Source organism: Haematobia irritans, chromosome 3 (assembly GCF_050003625.1).
Source record: "Haematobia irritans isolate KBUSLIRL chromosome 3, ASM5000362v1, whole genome shotgun sequence".
NCBI classification, from domain to species: domain Eukaryota; kingdom Metazoa; phylum Arthropoda; class Insecta; order Diptera; family Muscidae; genus Haematobia; species Haematobia irritans.
The window spans coordinates 46,620,982-46,638,413 of record NC_134399.1 but is presented as its reverse complement, the minus strand read 5'-3'; the positions used below and the strand labels follow the sequence as shown (position 1 = coordinate 46,638,413).

At 33.9% G+C, this 17,432-nt stretch overlaps 1 protein-coding gene across 1 annotated transcript in view; it reads right to left on the bottom strand.

Moving 5' to 3' along the window:
* The window catches only part of Spt6 (transcription elongation factor Spt6), a gene marked incomplete in the record, with an annotated part of 87,327 nt that overhangs the window by 61,869 nt on the left and 8,026 nt on the right, over positions 1 to 17,432 (bottom strand). The window contains 1 exon segment of the mRNA XM_075299347.1: positions 9,233 to 9,317. Within this exon segment, the coding sequence (XP_075155462.1) occupies positions 9,233 to 9,317 (85 nt within the window).

The window sequence follows — 17,432 nt, the reverse complement described above, 5'->3', positions numbered from 1 at the left end:
AAGGCAATTGGCCGGTCAGTGGTAAACTATGCAGCGCCAGTGTGGACACCGCAGACCAGTGATACGCAGTGGAATAACATACAAACCTGCCAGAACGCTGCTCTTAGAACTGCGACTGGGTGTCTCCGCAGCACACCCCTGGATCACCTTTATGTGGAGACAAAGATCATCCCTGTGCGAAGACACAACTACATGTTGTCAAAGCAGTATCTCCTGGGTTGTTATCGCAGTAATCATCCAAACCACCATCTTATGGATACACAACCACCACCCAGGAACGTAAGGGTTGATATACATAATCTAGAGCGCGAGATCCAGCGCTATAAAAGAGAGCCTCTAGATCAAGCAGCGTACCAGGCAGGTTTGAACAGGATTCATGAGGATACTGTAGCTGAAGCGGTGAGAAGCTACAAGGTTAATCCTGTTCTTGGAGTCCGACCACCGCCCATAGCACCGGAGGAAAGAGACCTCCCACGGCAGACTAGGGTAGTTTTGGCCCAATTAAGATCAGGCAAGTGCAGCCGCCTCAATTCCTACTTATCGGTGATTGATAGCAGCGTAGCTGACGTTTGTCCAATTTGCAACCAAGGGCCACACGACACGCGTCATCTTTTCTCTTGCCCAGCCAAACCAACCCGACTTACCACCAGATCACTCTGGACACACCCCATCTTAGTCGCAGAGTTCCTTGATCTGCCAACAAGCTGATGTACCAAGCGTATAACATGAAATGGATGAGATCACAATAAACTGTTACAACAACAACAACAACACCAAAAACAGACACTTTCAACATTCCCATTGAAACACTTGAAACTGCTGTCGCCCAACGCAACAAGAGATTTTCTTCAAATAAAAAACCCAACAACTCAACTACCGCTAAGAAAAAAAAGAAAAAAATACTTTACCGAGTGAAAAAACAATCAATGAAGAAAAAGTAAACAATAACACTGAAACAACAACATCCACAAATGCCAAAAAAACAATTGACACAAATGCAACAATAGACATAAATGCAAACAATAACCCCCCTGATCAACTGCTAAAGAAATTCAACTCAAAAATTGAAAGTCTAAGCAACAAAAACAAAACAAAAAATGACATTAGCCCTACAAAAACACAAAAAACACCAACAAGTATCATAAGAGAATTATCGCAATCGAATAAAGACTCAAACTCTCTTAATTCACACACAAATGCTACTAATTACATCCCAGCAAAAATCACATCACGTAGACCCGAAATTGACTCCATTGACGACTTTGACATGTCTGAATAAACTTTTTTCCAATTAAGTTCCTCTAATTTTTATATACATATGTCCCATTTCAAAATAGTTAATTGGAATATCAAAGGTTTTTTCAATAATTATGTGGATCTACAACTATTAATGAAAGATCAGAATCCGAATTTCATATCGCTACAAGAAACTCACATACCATATGCCTCAAATATTATTGCACCTAAGCCGTATATATCATACACATCCAATAACCCTTTCAATACCAACTCCAAAGGAGGTATTGCTGTTTTAATTAAAAATCACATACCACATAAACTAATCAATAACTCATCCAAATTGCTCAACATTGCGGTTGAAGTCACTCTTCACGTAAAAGTAACAATAATCTCCGTGTATATTCATCCAAATGAAGACTTCACAATATCTGATATAATCGATCTTTTCGAGAATATAAAAACTCCGGTAGTATTAGTGGGCGATGTCAACTCCTGGAATATTCTTTGGGGATCCACAAAAACCAATTCAAGAGGTGTAACTATAGAGAACGCTCTAAGCCAAAAAAATATGTGCATTTTAAATGATGGAAAACCGACACACTTGTCCACATTTAATACATTCACTAATATTGACATATCCACCTGTTCTGCTTCTCTTTTAGGACTAACATGTAGTCAAACCCTCAGTGACTTGTATAATAGTGACCATTTTCCCATAATAACCACAATTAGTACCCCCACCAATATGTCATTGATCAAGCAACTGCCTAAATTTAATTTCGGAAAAGCTAATTGGCTGGCTTATCAAGCTCACATAGACGACGCGTTGCGTTACAGTGACTTCTCCAGAAATCCTAATAAGGGAAATGCCATCATTACAAAGGCCATACGAAACGCTGCAAACAGCAACATTCCTCAATCTAACCGTAAATATAAGACAACAGTACCATGGTGGAATCGTGAGGTAGCTGCTCTTAGAAAAATTAAAACAACAAAATATCGATTTTTCAAAAGAAACCCCCTTATGGAAAACCTACTGGAATATAAAAAAGCAAACGCCAAATTCAGATATGAAAACAAAAGGGCTAAAACCCTTTGTTTCATCAATTTCACAAAAACTATTAGCAGAGATTCTCCTCTGTCTATTGTCTGGAAGAAAATAAACATGCTTTCGAGAACAAATGCTAACCATGTATTTACCGCAATCGAAACCGACAACAAAATACTCAATGATCCTACAGATATTGCTAACTACTTCGGTAAATGTTGGTCAAATGCTTCATTGGATAGTAATTTTTGCGCAGAATTTCGATCGTCGAAACGTCTTATATCTTCAAATGTACACAATCGCCCAACAAACAGGCAGGCACGTCTAATCGAATCAGACATAACAGATTCAGAGCTCACTATCGCTTTAAACAAGGCAAAAGGTAAATCACCGGGACATGATCGAATATCATACCCCATGATAAAAAATACATCAACACATTGTAAAGTTAAACTTGTTTCACTTTACAATTTAATTTTTGACACTGGCACCATTCCTTATTCCTGGAAATCGGCAATCGTCACTGCAATTCCAAAACCAAACAAGGATAAAACTAATATATCCGGCTATATGCCAATTTCTCTTCTACCATGCTTGTCAAAATTATTAGAACGCATCATCAGCAACCGACTTGCTTGGTTTCTGAAAACTCGAAAGCTCATAGCGATTAACCAGGTAGCCTTCAAAAACAATCAAGGTTGTACCGATGTTTTATTACATATAGATTACTTCGTCACGAAGGCACTATCGACCAGAAACCATATTTCAATCTTATCCATTGATTTTGAGAAAGCATTCGACCGCATTGGCATACATATAATACTCGATGCTTTATCATCTTGGGGTATCGGACCTAAAATAATAAACTTTATTAAATCTTTTCTCACGGGAAGAACCTTTAGAGTTAAAATCAACAACTTTCTATCAGATCAGTACCCTTTGTCAAATGGCATACCACAAGGATCACCGCTCTCTGTAATATTATTTCAGATTGCTTTCAACCAAATTTCCACTATCATCAACAAACACCCAAAAATTTATCATTGTCTCTACGCACATGACCTGTACATACTCAGTATGAACAATCACACAAATGACGTATTTTCTAGTATAATAACTGATTTACAGGAGTGGTCCAAGGTATCAGGAGCAAAAATTTCTCCATCAAAATCATCCACACTTCACATTTGCCGTAAACACAATTGTAAACCTAACGATATAACCGTCAATAATGTTAAATTTGCATATGTTGATAAATTAAAGATTTTGGGAATCTTTTTTGAAAAAAACTACAGATGGAATGAACAAATTCGAAGTCTCAAGAAAGAACTTATATCTAGATCAAATTTAGTAAAATATCTATCCGGAAAGAGCTATGCACACATCAATACACTGACATATCTGGTAAAGACACTAAAACTTAGCAAAATCAACTATGGTCTCTTTCTTTTTTGCAATAGCCCCAAAAAAACTTTGCAACATATAAAAACAATATACCACGATAGCATTAGATCCAGTATATATGCCTACCGAACAACACCAGTTAAAATAATATATATAGAATCTGGACTACCTTCACTAGAAGATTTTATTATCACATCGAAAAACAAACTTCTACCAAAAATTATGTCAATGAATTCTTCAATCATTGACGACGATGTTAACAAAGTTCTAACCGCCAAACGGGTACCAAAGGTACAATCAGTTGTTTACGATTGTGTTCACAACAATATTGTCAATTTTCAAGACAAACTATCTACATATAGACCAAAAAATCCTATTTGGCTACTACCAGATAAATGCACAGAGCTGTCTATGAGCAAAGTCACAAAAACCAACACACCAAATGATATGTACAAGCAGCAGCACCTTTCTTTTTTATCTCAACATAATGATTGGCTTTTGTTATACACAGATGCATCAAAAAATAACTGGACTACAGCATACGCAGTAGTTGATAATTACAAAAATATTCTGTGCCTAAAATACTTAAGATGTGCCTCATCAATATTCACAGCGGAAGCCGCCGGCATACTATTCGCCGTAGAATACGCAATCTCTGTTAAACGGAAAACTGTAATTTTTTCAGACAGTCTCTCTGCAATAAAATCCATAAACAATCTATCGAATACCAGCTGGACTTCAATAAGTAAAATAAGAGATCTGCTAATAACAAATAAAACCAAATTAAACTTTGCTGGATACCGGGACATGTTGGCATTTCTGGTAATGAGCATGCTGATAAAGCTGCAAAATTTGCTTGTACAGCCCCAATAATAGCAGACTCGCTAATAGAAAAAAACGATCTAAAAAATCACATTATTATAGAGCTGAATGAACTTAAACTGAGAAACCAACATAATTTCCATCATAGACATTACAGCGCCACTAATCCAGAGTACATCATACCATGCTACCCCACTAACATAGACAAGAAAAAAATCCGTATTTTTTCCAGACTTCGTATGGGACACTGTATTACTACGCATCAACACCTAATTAATAAAGATAAAGACAATAACTGCCCTAACTGCGGAGATACAGCGAGTATTGAACATATATTAGAATCCTGTCGGAAACTAGTAAACTTACAAATGAATACACTAAATAATGCAGGCATGTCATTGCTAAAAACTACTAATGAGGAAAACATTAACAAAATATTCAATTTCATTTCGCAATCCAAAGTGATCATATAAAATAATTACAATTAATTTTATGTTAGTTAGCTGATGGCCTCTGTAGCCAATGCTACTATTGTAATATTATTCTTATATTATACCAGCGTTGCCAGAATTGTTTCACCAAAAACCGCTAGTTTTGCCCAAAAAAATAGCTAAAAAAGCTAAAAAATGCTAAAAAATAGCTAGAAACAAGTATATACGGCCGTAAGTTCGGCCAGGCCGAAGCTTATGTACCCTCCATCATGGATTGCGTAGAAACTTCTTCTAAACACTGCCATCCACAATCGAATTACTTAAGTTGCGGTAACGCTTGCCGATGGCAAGGTATCTTAAAACCTCCTAACACCATCTTCTAAATTGTATGTAAGTCCAAACGTGGTATATATTAAATCAAAAAAGATCGATCCAATACGTATATAATTCAGTTTGACAAAGTAGACATAAAATTTTGACAAAATTTTCTACAGAAATAAAATTTTCTATAGAAATAAAATTTTCACAAAATTTTCTATAGAAATAAAAATTTTCACAAAATTTTCTATAGAAAGAAAATTTTGACAAAAATTTCTACAGCAATAAAATTGTAACAAAATTTTCTATAGAAATAAACTTTTGACAAAATTTTCTATAGAAATAAAATCTTGGTAGATTATTTTTGGCTCTAGCGGCAACCATGATTATGAGCCGAATAAAATTTGAACAAAATTTTCTATAGAAATAAAATTTTGACAAAATTTTCTATAGAAATAAAATTTTGACGATGATGAACATTTCATTATGAACCGAATAAAATTTTGACAAAATTTTCTATAGAAATAAAATTTTGACAAAATTTTCTATAGAAATAAAATTTTGGTAGATTATTTTTGCTCTAGTGGCAACCATGATTATGAACCGATATGGACCAATTTTTGTGTGATTGGACCAATTGTTGTATGGTTGTTAGCGACCATATACTAACACCACGTTCCTAATTTGAACCGGATCGGATGAATTTTGCTCCTCCAAGAGGCTCCGGAGGTCAAATCTGGAGAACGTTTTATATGGGGGCTATATGTAATTATGGACCGATATGGACCAATTCTGGCACGGTTGTTAAAGATCATATACTAACACCATGTTCAAAATTACAACCGGATTGGATGAAATTTGCTTCTCTTGGAGACTTCGCAAGCCAAATCTGGGGATCGGCTTATATGGGGGCTCTATATAATTATGAACCGATGTGGACCAATTTTGGCACAGTTGTTAGAGACCATATACCAATACCATGTACCAAATTTCAGCCGGATCGGATGCAATTTGCTTCTCTTTGAGGCTCCGCAACCCAAATCTGGAGATCGGTTTATATGGGCGCTATATATAATTATGGACCGATGTGGAACAATTTTTGCACAGTTGTTAGAGACCATATACCAATACCATGTACCAAATTTCAGCCGGATCGGATGCAATTTGCTTCTCTTTGAGGCTTCACAAGCCAAATCAGGAGATCGGTTTATATGGGGTCCATATATAATTATGGACCGATGTGGACCAATTTTTGCATGGTTCTTAGAGACCATATACCAACATCATGTACCAAATTTCAGCCGGATCGGATGCAATTTGCTTCTCTTTGAGGCTTCGCAAGCCAAATCTGGAGATCGGTTTATATGGGGTCTATATATAATTATGGACCGATGTGGACCAATTTTTGCATTGTTGTTAGAGACCATATACCAACATCATGTACCAAATTTCAGCCGGATCGGATGAAATTTGCTTCTCTTTGAGGCTCCGCAAGCCAAATCTGGGGATCGGTTTATATGGGGGCTATATATAATTATGGACCGATGTGGACCAATTTTTGCACGATTGTTAGAGACCATCTACCAACACCATGTACCAAATTTCAGCTGGATCGGATGAAATATGCTTCTCTTAGAGGCTCCACAAGCCAAATCTGGGGATCGGTTTATATGGGGGCTATATATAATTATGGACCGATGTGGACAAATTTTTGCATGATTGTTAGAGACCATCTACCAACACCATGTACCAAATTTCAGCCGGATCGGATGAAATATGCTTCTCTTAGAGGCTCCACAAGCCAAATCTGGGGATCGGTTTATATGGGGGCTATATATAATTGTGGACCGATGTGAACCAATTTTTGCATGGTTGTTAGAGACCATATACCAACACTATATACCAAATTTCAGCCCGATCGGATGAAATATGCTTCTATTAGAGGCTCCACAAGCCAAATCTGAGGGTCCCCTTATATGGGGGCTATACGTAAAAGTGGACCGATATGGCCCATTTTCAATACCATCCGACCTACATCGATAACAACTACTTGTGCCAAGTTTCAAGTCGATAGCTTGTTTCGTTCGGAAGTTAGCGTGATTTCAACAGACGGACGGACGGACGGACGGACGGAAGGACGGACATGCTTAGATCGACTCAGAATTTCACCACGACCCAGAATATATATACTTTATGGGGTCTTAGAGCAATATTTCGATGTGTTACAAACGGAATGACAAAGTTAATATACCCCCATCCTATGATGGAGGGTATGAAAAAGCTAAATTTTTTTGTATCAAAAGTCACATTTTTGATTGAAATTTAACAAACTTAAAGGCTTTATTTCACTTACAATGCATATTATTTTCATTTTAATTCCACTTCTGTGAGACTGTAACAATATCTAAGGCATATTAGCTCTGTTTGCGTATTCGATACATTTTGATTACTATCACAAATTTTTTACTGGAAGTCCTTCGTTTTGTGGGAGCTACCTTCCCAACACCTCTATTTTATTTACTTGTTATTTTAAAATATTAAATGATCTAAGCATGCTTTGGATTTGGTAAAAAAATGATTTGTCATTTTTTTAAATAAAATTTTAGTTTGGTTTTGAAATTGTGAAAAATTCGAAATACATTACTTTTATTTAAATTGTAGAAAATACCTATAGTTTACATTTCCCAGTAAAAACATTTTCCTTTTCTTCATGAGCTATCAAAGTGCTTTAAAAACGTGCTAACGCCAACTTAAATTTCCAAATTCAGACTCGACTTCAAGTAGAAATTATTGTATATATACGTTTTTAAAATAAAGTGTTGAAAAACATCTTCTATTTTTGAACGCTATTTTGGTTTGTGGTTAAGATGCAAAAACTCCTCACATTTAAAGACTACTTCATTAATTCTTCCTTCTTTCATGAAAACATACCCATTTTTAAGTTGAATCATTTAATTATAAGGACAAAACGACTTTATCGTCTTTTGGACAAGGAAAACAGTTTATATAAAAGAAATTCACAAATGTTATTATAACAAAAATTCGCGTTCGTATTTTAAGGAGACGACAATATTTTTTCAGTGCACAAAGCTATTCACATCTACTATTTTAATTTAGTAATATCGTAATAACTTTAGAATATTATAATAACATAAAAAGGATAAACGAGTCAAATGATAATATTCCCAATAATTTACTGACAGTTTATCTAACAAATTTGTATGGTAATAGTAGATTTAAAGTTTACGATAACTTTTATGTATATAATGAAAAAAACTTTACAACAAGGTGTATTTGCTACAAAAATGCCCGCATAATTGCTGGACTCATTATTAATGTTTCAACTGAGCTTTGAAATATGTGGAAACCCTTATACTTGCAGCAAGGCATAGATAAAAACGCCGATTTATCCATATTTCAATAGAAACATGTCGAAAATAAAAAAAAGCCAAAAATAGCTAAAAGGGTCATGAAAAAAAGCTAAAAGTTAAATGCATTTTTTTCCCGCTAAACGTCTTCAAAAAAAGCCAAATCTAGCGGGAAAAAAGCTAAATTGGCAACGCTGTATTATACTATAAGTCTAATTTTGTAAATAAATAAATTAGCCCTAAGCCTCCAGATCTAGTTAAACACTTAATGATAATATTTAAATACTATTTCGCATAATTAAAAAGAAAAGGAAATCATGTTTTTAAAATTATTTAGATATTAGTATAAATATAAGAAAAACGGAAACGAAATGTTATGCAATAAATGAAATGAAAAAAAAAAAAAAAATAATAATAAATAAAGCTGTTGAATAACGTTGCATGGTTTTGGTATAAGATAATTTGAATGTATTTAGAAAATGTGGAGTATATAACTAAAAATAAATTGACGTATTGCTTTGAAAAAGACGCGTGCAGATATAATTAGGTTTGACCATGGTTTTCCTCAGTACTGTACATAAGGATAAAGTTTAAGTACTAACCTTCTTCATCTTCTTCGCTGCTATCTGCCATGGCTTTATTTGGTTTACTCCTCTTTTTATCATGAACGTCCAAGTCCTCCTCTTCCTAAAATTAAATATATTTTATTATTGCTTTATGTTATTAGATATAGTGGAATACTAATATATATATATATATATATATATATATATATATATATATATATATATATATATATATATATATATATATATGTATGCGTTGCGTTAATTTCGAGGACACTTTTTTAACCCTGCGTTAATTCCGAGGACATTTTGTTGCTATGAGGACAGTCCCCAAAGCTCTACCGATCTTGCGTTAATTTCGGGGACACTGTAAGATTGGGGACACTTTTTATACAATCCATGTTTATGGGTTAGAATCAAAGATCTCGATAATTAGATTCATAACAATTCTATATTTCCATTATGTACTCCCAGTTTCTGTGTTTTTAGCTATGTTTTAAAAGTCATTCTTAATCCCAGGGTTACCATGTTTGCTTAGAGTGTTTGCATTCATGACGCCGTCAAAAAAAAACATTGCACTTGGCTTTGAGTTTTTTTGAACAACTGTCCCGGAACTTAACGCAAGGTCGCAATAGTCTTGTGTTCTGTCCTCATATTTCCATAATGTCCTCGGAATTAACGAAAGGTTGAGAAAGTCTCCCAGAAATTAACGCTGAACATATGGATATTTGGTATCGGAACCATTTTGTAAGACGATTGACTTGTGTCTATCTGCCCTTATAAATCTTGTCCAGTAGAGCGTCTGCGTGATAAAAATGAAATTAGTTTTATTCTAAAATTCGAATATGAGCTATATACAATGAATCCTCTCAGAAATGTACTTCCACGGTCGCCTTTAGGAGTTGAGTTGTCCAAATACTTCCACTTCGACGTAATTTATTTAGTTCTCAGCACCTTTTTCAATAATACAAACAATGTAAATAAAAAATATTCAATATTATAAATTTTGCAAATTTTACCTTTGACGGAGATTCGAACCGCGGACCATAAAGTTGGTAGGCGAACACAATGCCCACTGAGCTATGCAGCTCTTATTTTCATCCGCGTTCTATTATCACAATAACTATCAACGCGCAAGCAACACATACACTCAATCAGTTTTATTTATAGACGAGATTGCTGGGCGAGCACACAGCCGAAGACATTTTGGCAATACGAGGATTGTCAAAGATCAAAGATCTTGCATTTACCGTTAAGTTCGGGGACATTGTAAGTTGAGGGATAATTTTAACAAAACTCCCCTGTTTAAATCAAAGCGGCTTACAATATTTCCGCCAAATTTAACTGAACAGTAGTCGATTAATTAAAATACAGTTAAAATTTTATTACAAATCAAATATGAACCGTCCATATATAGATTTTAAAATTTTATTTCCGCCATGGGTATACAGTGTATTGCGTACTCTGATGCAATTTGAAACAACTCTTAAAATACAGCATGATATACCATATATCTGCTTCACTCGACACACTCAATTTTGTATGTGAGACACAATGCTTTGTTAAATTTTGTAAAAAATTCACCCATTTTTCCAAAAAATTTTAAAATGTTTAAATTTTTAACGGTCGATATCTCGAAAACTAAGCTTTTTAACAAAAGTTTACTTAACATTTGCTCTTTAGAATACACCATTTATATCCATAAGAAACTTTTTGCTAAATTTTGTAAAAAATGCAGACGGTTTACCAAAAAATTTTAAAATATCTAAATTTTCAACGATCGAAATCTCGTAAACTAAGCTTTTTTGACAAAATGCAACTGTGAAATTTTCGCACGGAAAAATAGCATACATATTATTTCGCACAAATCAGTTAACAACCCTGTGTTTGTGAACAAGCTGTGTTTTTAAAAATTTGGATATTCAAATTTTTTTTGTACAAATGGCTGCATTTTTTACAAAATTTAACAAACAAAATGCATATTACGTATAAATAGTGTATTTTAAAGCGAAAAGGTTAAGTAACAATTTTGCAAAAAGGATTAGGATTTTCGAGATATCGATCCTTCAAAATTTAAATATTTTATAATTTTTTTGGAAAAACGGCTGCATTTTTTACGCAATTTAACAAAAATCCGATTATTTGGTATAAATAGTGTATTTTAAAGAGAAAATGTTAAGTAACAAGTAAAATGCTTCGTTTTCGAAGTATCGATCGTTGAAAATTTAGATATTCAAAATTTTTTTTGGAAAAATGGCTGCATTTTTTAGAAAATTTAACATAGAAAGTGCATATTACGTATAAATAGTGTATTTTAAAGAGAAAAGGTTAAGTAACACTTTTGCCAAAAAGGCTTAGTTTTCGAGCTATCGATCCTTGAAAATTTAAATATTTTTTAATTTTTTGGAAAAATTGCTGCATTTTTTAGAAAATTTAACAAAAACCCATATTATAGGTATAAATAGTATATTTTAAAGAGAAAATGTTCAGTAAAAATTTTGCCGAAAAGGCTTCGTTTTCGAGATATCGATCGTTGAAAATTTGGATATTAATTTTTTTTGGAAAAATGGCTACATTTTTTTACATTTTCTTTTCGAAGGTTTTGCGCCATTTCATTTACACATGTGTGTTTGGCTGTTTCGTTGTGTTGTTATGGCCATCCAAAGCGAGTCATGTTCACAAAAAGAACAACAAACACACATAAAACGCAGAAATACATTTTCCAAAAATGAAATTTGTGGTGCGAGAACAAAAACAATTTGTTTTTTTTTTTATCGTCGTTTGACGGGCTTTTCAACTAGTATTCTATGATTTGTGCAAGTTTTATAGGTAAGCGTTTTTCAAAATAAAACATCCAGCTTTTCTTCAACATCTTCGATAAGATTTTTCTATGCAGCTAAAAATATATATTTGTTTATATAAAAATATTCATTCATTTCGGAGGGGGGGGTTTGATCCCCCTCATCCCCCCCCTGAATACGGCCTTGGGTACAGGAAAGCGTTCGCGTACATTTCTGCCACTTTTTTCAAAAAATAGAATTAAAATTACTAACTCAAGTTTTACTCTCTTGTATGTATGCAAACAGACCCATTGTAAAAAGTTTTGATTTAAAAAGGAGGTTTTATTAAAAGTATCCCTGAACTTACAATGTCCCCGAAATTAACGGTCAATGCAAGATGTTTGATCTTTGACAATTCCCGTATTGCCAAAATGTCTTCGGCTGTATGCGTGCTCAGCAATCTCGTCTATAAGTAGAACTGATTGACTGTGTTGGTTGCGTGTTTATAGTTATTGTGATAATATAACGTCGATATAAACAAGAGCTGCATAGCTCAGTGGGTATTGCATTTGGCTACCAACTTTATGGTCCGCGGTTCGAATCTTGGTCCAAGCAATATAATTTGTAAAAATTATATAAGATTTAATAGACTTTTTTACGCTGTTCGTATTACAGAAACAGGTGCTAAGAACTAAATAAACCTCGTGGAAGTGAGAAATTTTGTTTTGAGTTAGTCTTTATGAAATTGTTTCCGCATCCTGTAAAAACATAAACGTTCATCACAAAAAGTATATGCTACACTCAAAAACAAGTGAACTCTCTATTTCACTAAAGCTAATTTAACTTTATTTTAGTTCATGGAATTATTATATATGCTATGGAAAAAGTTTCCTTTACTTGAATAATTTTTTGCGTACGTTAGTTTAATGAACTAACAAATGTCATTGAGCTTAACATGGAATCGGGCAGCACTCAGTGATAAGAGAGAAGTTCACCACTGTGGGATCACAATGAGCCTGATACATCGGGCTGCCACATAACCTAACCTAACCTAACCTAACAAATGGGGAAAAATTATACACAAATTACGCATACAGATTAACTAAATTCGTAATTCTCACAAAATAGTTCATTATTTCTTTAAATTTGTAAATCTTACTACAAATTCATTCATCATGAACTTCGTATGTCACGAAAGACATTCTTGCAACTTTGAACTCCAATTTTTTCTTCAAACTACAAAATTTGCTTTAGCAAGTAAAAAAAATATTTATGTCTAATAAATTTTCTTGAATTTGTGGAAACTATTTACTTATTTCTGTGATATCGGCGTGATGCCAGCGATTGTAATATTGTTTAGTTAAAATTTTCTAAAAATATACAAAATTTTCTAAAATTAACCAAATGTTTTCTTCCTGGTGGTTCACTGTTTTTTCAGTGTGTTCTTCTAATCAAACTTTGATATAGCAAAAAGAAAATCGGAAATGATTTTTGTTTGCCTAAATTTCCTTTGGGAGGAGAATAAGTTTTTGCGTGTAACATCATTCGTATTTCTCAAAAAAATAGTTAATTATTTCTTTAAATTTGTAAATTTTACTACAAATGCGTTCATCATGAACTTCGTATGTCACTAACGACATTCTTGCAACTTTGAACTCAAATTTTTCCTTCAAACTACAAAATTTGCTTTAGCAAGTGAAAAAAATTATTTATGTCTAATAAATTTTCTTGAATTTGTCGAAAATTATTTACTTGTTACTGTGACCTCGGCGTGATGCCAGCGATTGTAATATTGTTTAGTTAAAATTTTCTAAAAATATTCAAAATTTTCTAAAATTAACCAAAAGTTTTCTTCCTGGTGGGTTCACTGTTTAACAGGTTGGCTGATAAGTCCCCGGTCTGACACAGAGATGGCGTCACTAGTATTAAATGCATATTATTTTTATATAGTACCAACCTTCAAATGATTCGTGTCAAAATTTGACGTCTGTAAGTCAATTAGTTTGTGAGATAGAGCGTCTTTTGTGAAGCAACTTTTGTTATTGTGAAAAAATGGAAAAAAAGGAATTTCGTGTTTTGATAAAATACTGTTTTCTGAAGGGAAAAAATACGGTGGAAGCAAAAACTTGGCTTCATAATGAGTTTCCGGACTCTGTCCTAGGGAAATCAATTGAACAATTGAAATAATTGATTGGTATGCAAAATTCAAGCGTGGTGAAATGAGCACGGAGGACGGTGAACGCAGTGGACGCCCGAAAGAGGTGGTTACCGACGAAAACATCAAAACAATCCACAAAATGATTTTGAATGTCCGTAAAATGAAGTTGATCGAGATAGCAGATGCCTTAAAGATACCAAAGGAACGTGTTGGTCATATCTTTCATCAATATTTGGATATGCGGAAGCTCTGTGCAAAATGGGTGCCGCGCGAGCTCACATTTGACCAAAAACAACAACGTGTAATACACCCGAGTTTTCCCGTCGGTATGTGACAATGGATGAAACATGGCTCCATCACTACACTCCTGAGTCCAATCGACAGTCGGCTGAGTGGACAGCGACCGGTGAATTGTCTCCGAAGCGTGGAAAGACTCAAAAGTCCGCTGGCAAAGTAATGGCCTCTGTTTTTTGGGATGCGCATGGAATAATTTTTATCGATTATCTTGAGAAGGTTTAAATCGGTTCAGATTTAGATATAGCTCTCATATATATGTTTTTTCTGATTTCGACAAAAATGGTCAAAATATTATATGGCGTTATTGGAGCGTTTGAATGTCGAAATCGCGGCAAAACGGCCCCATGTGAAGAAGAAAAAAGTGTTGTTCCACCAAGACAACGCACCCCACAAGTCATTGAGAACGATGACAAAAATTCATGAATTGGGCTTCGAATTGCTTCCCCACCCAGATCTGGCCCCCAGCGACTTTTTCGTGTTCTCAGACCTCAAAAGGATGCTCGCAGGGAAAAAATTTGGCTGCAATGAAGAGGTGATCGCCGAAACTGAGGCCTATTTTGAGGCAAAACCGAAGGAGTACTACCAAAATGGTATCAAAAAATTGGAAGGTCGTTATAATCGTTGTGTTGCTCTTGAAGGAAACTATGGTGAATAATAAAAACGAATTTTGGCAAAAAAATTTGTTTTTCTTTGTTAGACCGGGGACTTATCAGCCAACCTATTATACCCTGCGCCACACTGTGGAACAGGGTATTATAAGTTAGTGCATATGTTTGCAACACCCAGAAGGAGACGAGATAGACACATGGTGTCTTTGGCAAATATGCTCAGGGTGGGCTCTTGAGTCGATATAGCGATGTCCGTCTGTCCGTGAACACTTTTTTGTAATCAAAGTCTAGTTCGCAGTTTTAGTCCAATCGACTTCAAATTTGGCACAAGTATGTGTTTTGGCTCAGAATAGAACCCTATTGATTTTAGAAGAAATCGGTTCAGATTTAAATATAGCTCCCATATATACCTTTCGCCCGATATGGACTAATACTGTCCCAGAAGCCAGAGTTTTACCCCAATTTGGTTGAAATTTTGCACTAAGAGTACAATTAGTACACTGAAAAAAGCATACCCGGTTCCAAAGATTTTGTCTTTACTTTAAAAATTTTGGTATTGATTCCGAGCCAAAGAAGCGGAGAATAAAAGAAAGGATACTTTTAAGACACAATTCTCTTTCCAATTTGGGATTTGTGTACTTGCTTCTAGGAATCAAATTTAAAATTTTCGCTTTTCAGCTTCTTTTCTTCATATTATATCAAAGTTCTTTAAAAACGTGTTAACGACAACTTTATTTTCCATATTAAGTCTCGACTTCCAGTAGAAATTATGTTATGTTTTAAGTAAGAAACGTCTTTAAAATAGAGTTTTGAAAAACATGTCCTATATTTGCACGATTTTTTGCTTTGTAGTCAAGATGCAAAAAGACAACAAATTTAAAGAAAATTTCATTAAATTTAAAGATTTTTTCTGAACTATTAAAGTCAAGTTGACCTTAACCCAAACATTTTTTCTTTCATGTTATGATACCCATTTTTAAGTGAAATCACTTAATTATAAGGACAATACGACTTCATTGAAAAGTTTATCGACTTTTGGACAAAGAAAAAAACTTTATATTGGAGAAATGCGTCTTCTATGCTAAGCTAAATTTGCATTCGTATTTTAAAGACATGAAATCTTTGACCTCACGACAATATTTTTTTCAGTGTAGTGTAGTCAAGTGTGCCAAATTTTATTGAAATCGGTTCAGATTTAGATATAGCTCCCATATATATCGCTCGCCCGATTTACACTCATATGACCACAGTGGCTATGCGTGCCAAATTTGGTTTAAATCGGTTCAGATTTAGATATAGCTCTCATATATATGTTTTTTCTGATTTCGACAAAAATGGTCAAAATACCAATATTTTCCTTGTAAAATCGCCACTGCTTAGTCGAAAAGTTGTAAAAAATGACTCTAATTTTCCTAAGCTTCTTATACATATATATCGAGCGATAAATCATAAATAAACTTTTGCAAAGTTTCCTTAAAATTGCTTCAGATTTAAATGTTTCCCATATTTTTTACTAACATCGTGTTCCACCCTAGTGCATTAGCCGACTTAAATTTGAGTCTATAGATTTTGTAGAAGTCTATCAAATTATGTCCAGACCGAGTGATATTTAAATGTATGTATTTGGGACAAACCTTTATATATAGCCCCCAACACATTTGACGGATGTGATATGGTATCGAAAATTTAGATGTACAAAGTGGTGCAGGGTATAATATAGTCGGCCCCGCCCGACTTTAGACTTTCCTTACTTTTTTCAGTGTGTTCTTCTAATCAAACTTTCTTATAGCAAAAACAAAATCGGAAATGATTTTTGTTTGCTTAAATTTCCTTTGGGAGGAATGAATTAGTTTTTGCGTGTAGCATCAATATCAATTACATTCTTTCAGAAAAATATCAAATCAATTTGAATAAAATGTTGTTTGTAGGAAAATGGGTACTTTGGAAATTTTTGGTAGAAATTGCTGCATTTTTTATTAAATTTAAAAAGAAACATTGTTATATAAAATCTCTAATGTTGAGATATCGACTTGTTAAAATTGTTCCGTTGTTTTTTTAATTTTGGTAACTGCGGCAGCATTTTTCATTAAATTTTATAAATTTTTGGTATGAAAATGTACACTCAAAAAAGTGTGAACCTATATGACACTAAGTTCATATGACATTTAGTTCAAGGAATTGTTAAGTTTTGAGAAAGTTTTCTCGACTTTAATAAATTGTTATGTACGTTAAAAATAGGGAAAATTATACAAAAATGAAGCATACAGATTTTCTCAATTGGTATATCCAAACTAAAATTTCGTTGGGGGAAGAATTATTTTTAAAATCCTTTAAAATGGAAGTTTTTTATTAACTTTTATTTTTTATTCCGAATAATGGAACATGGGGGTATA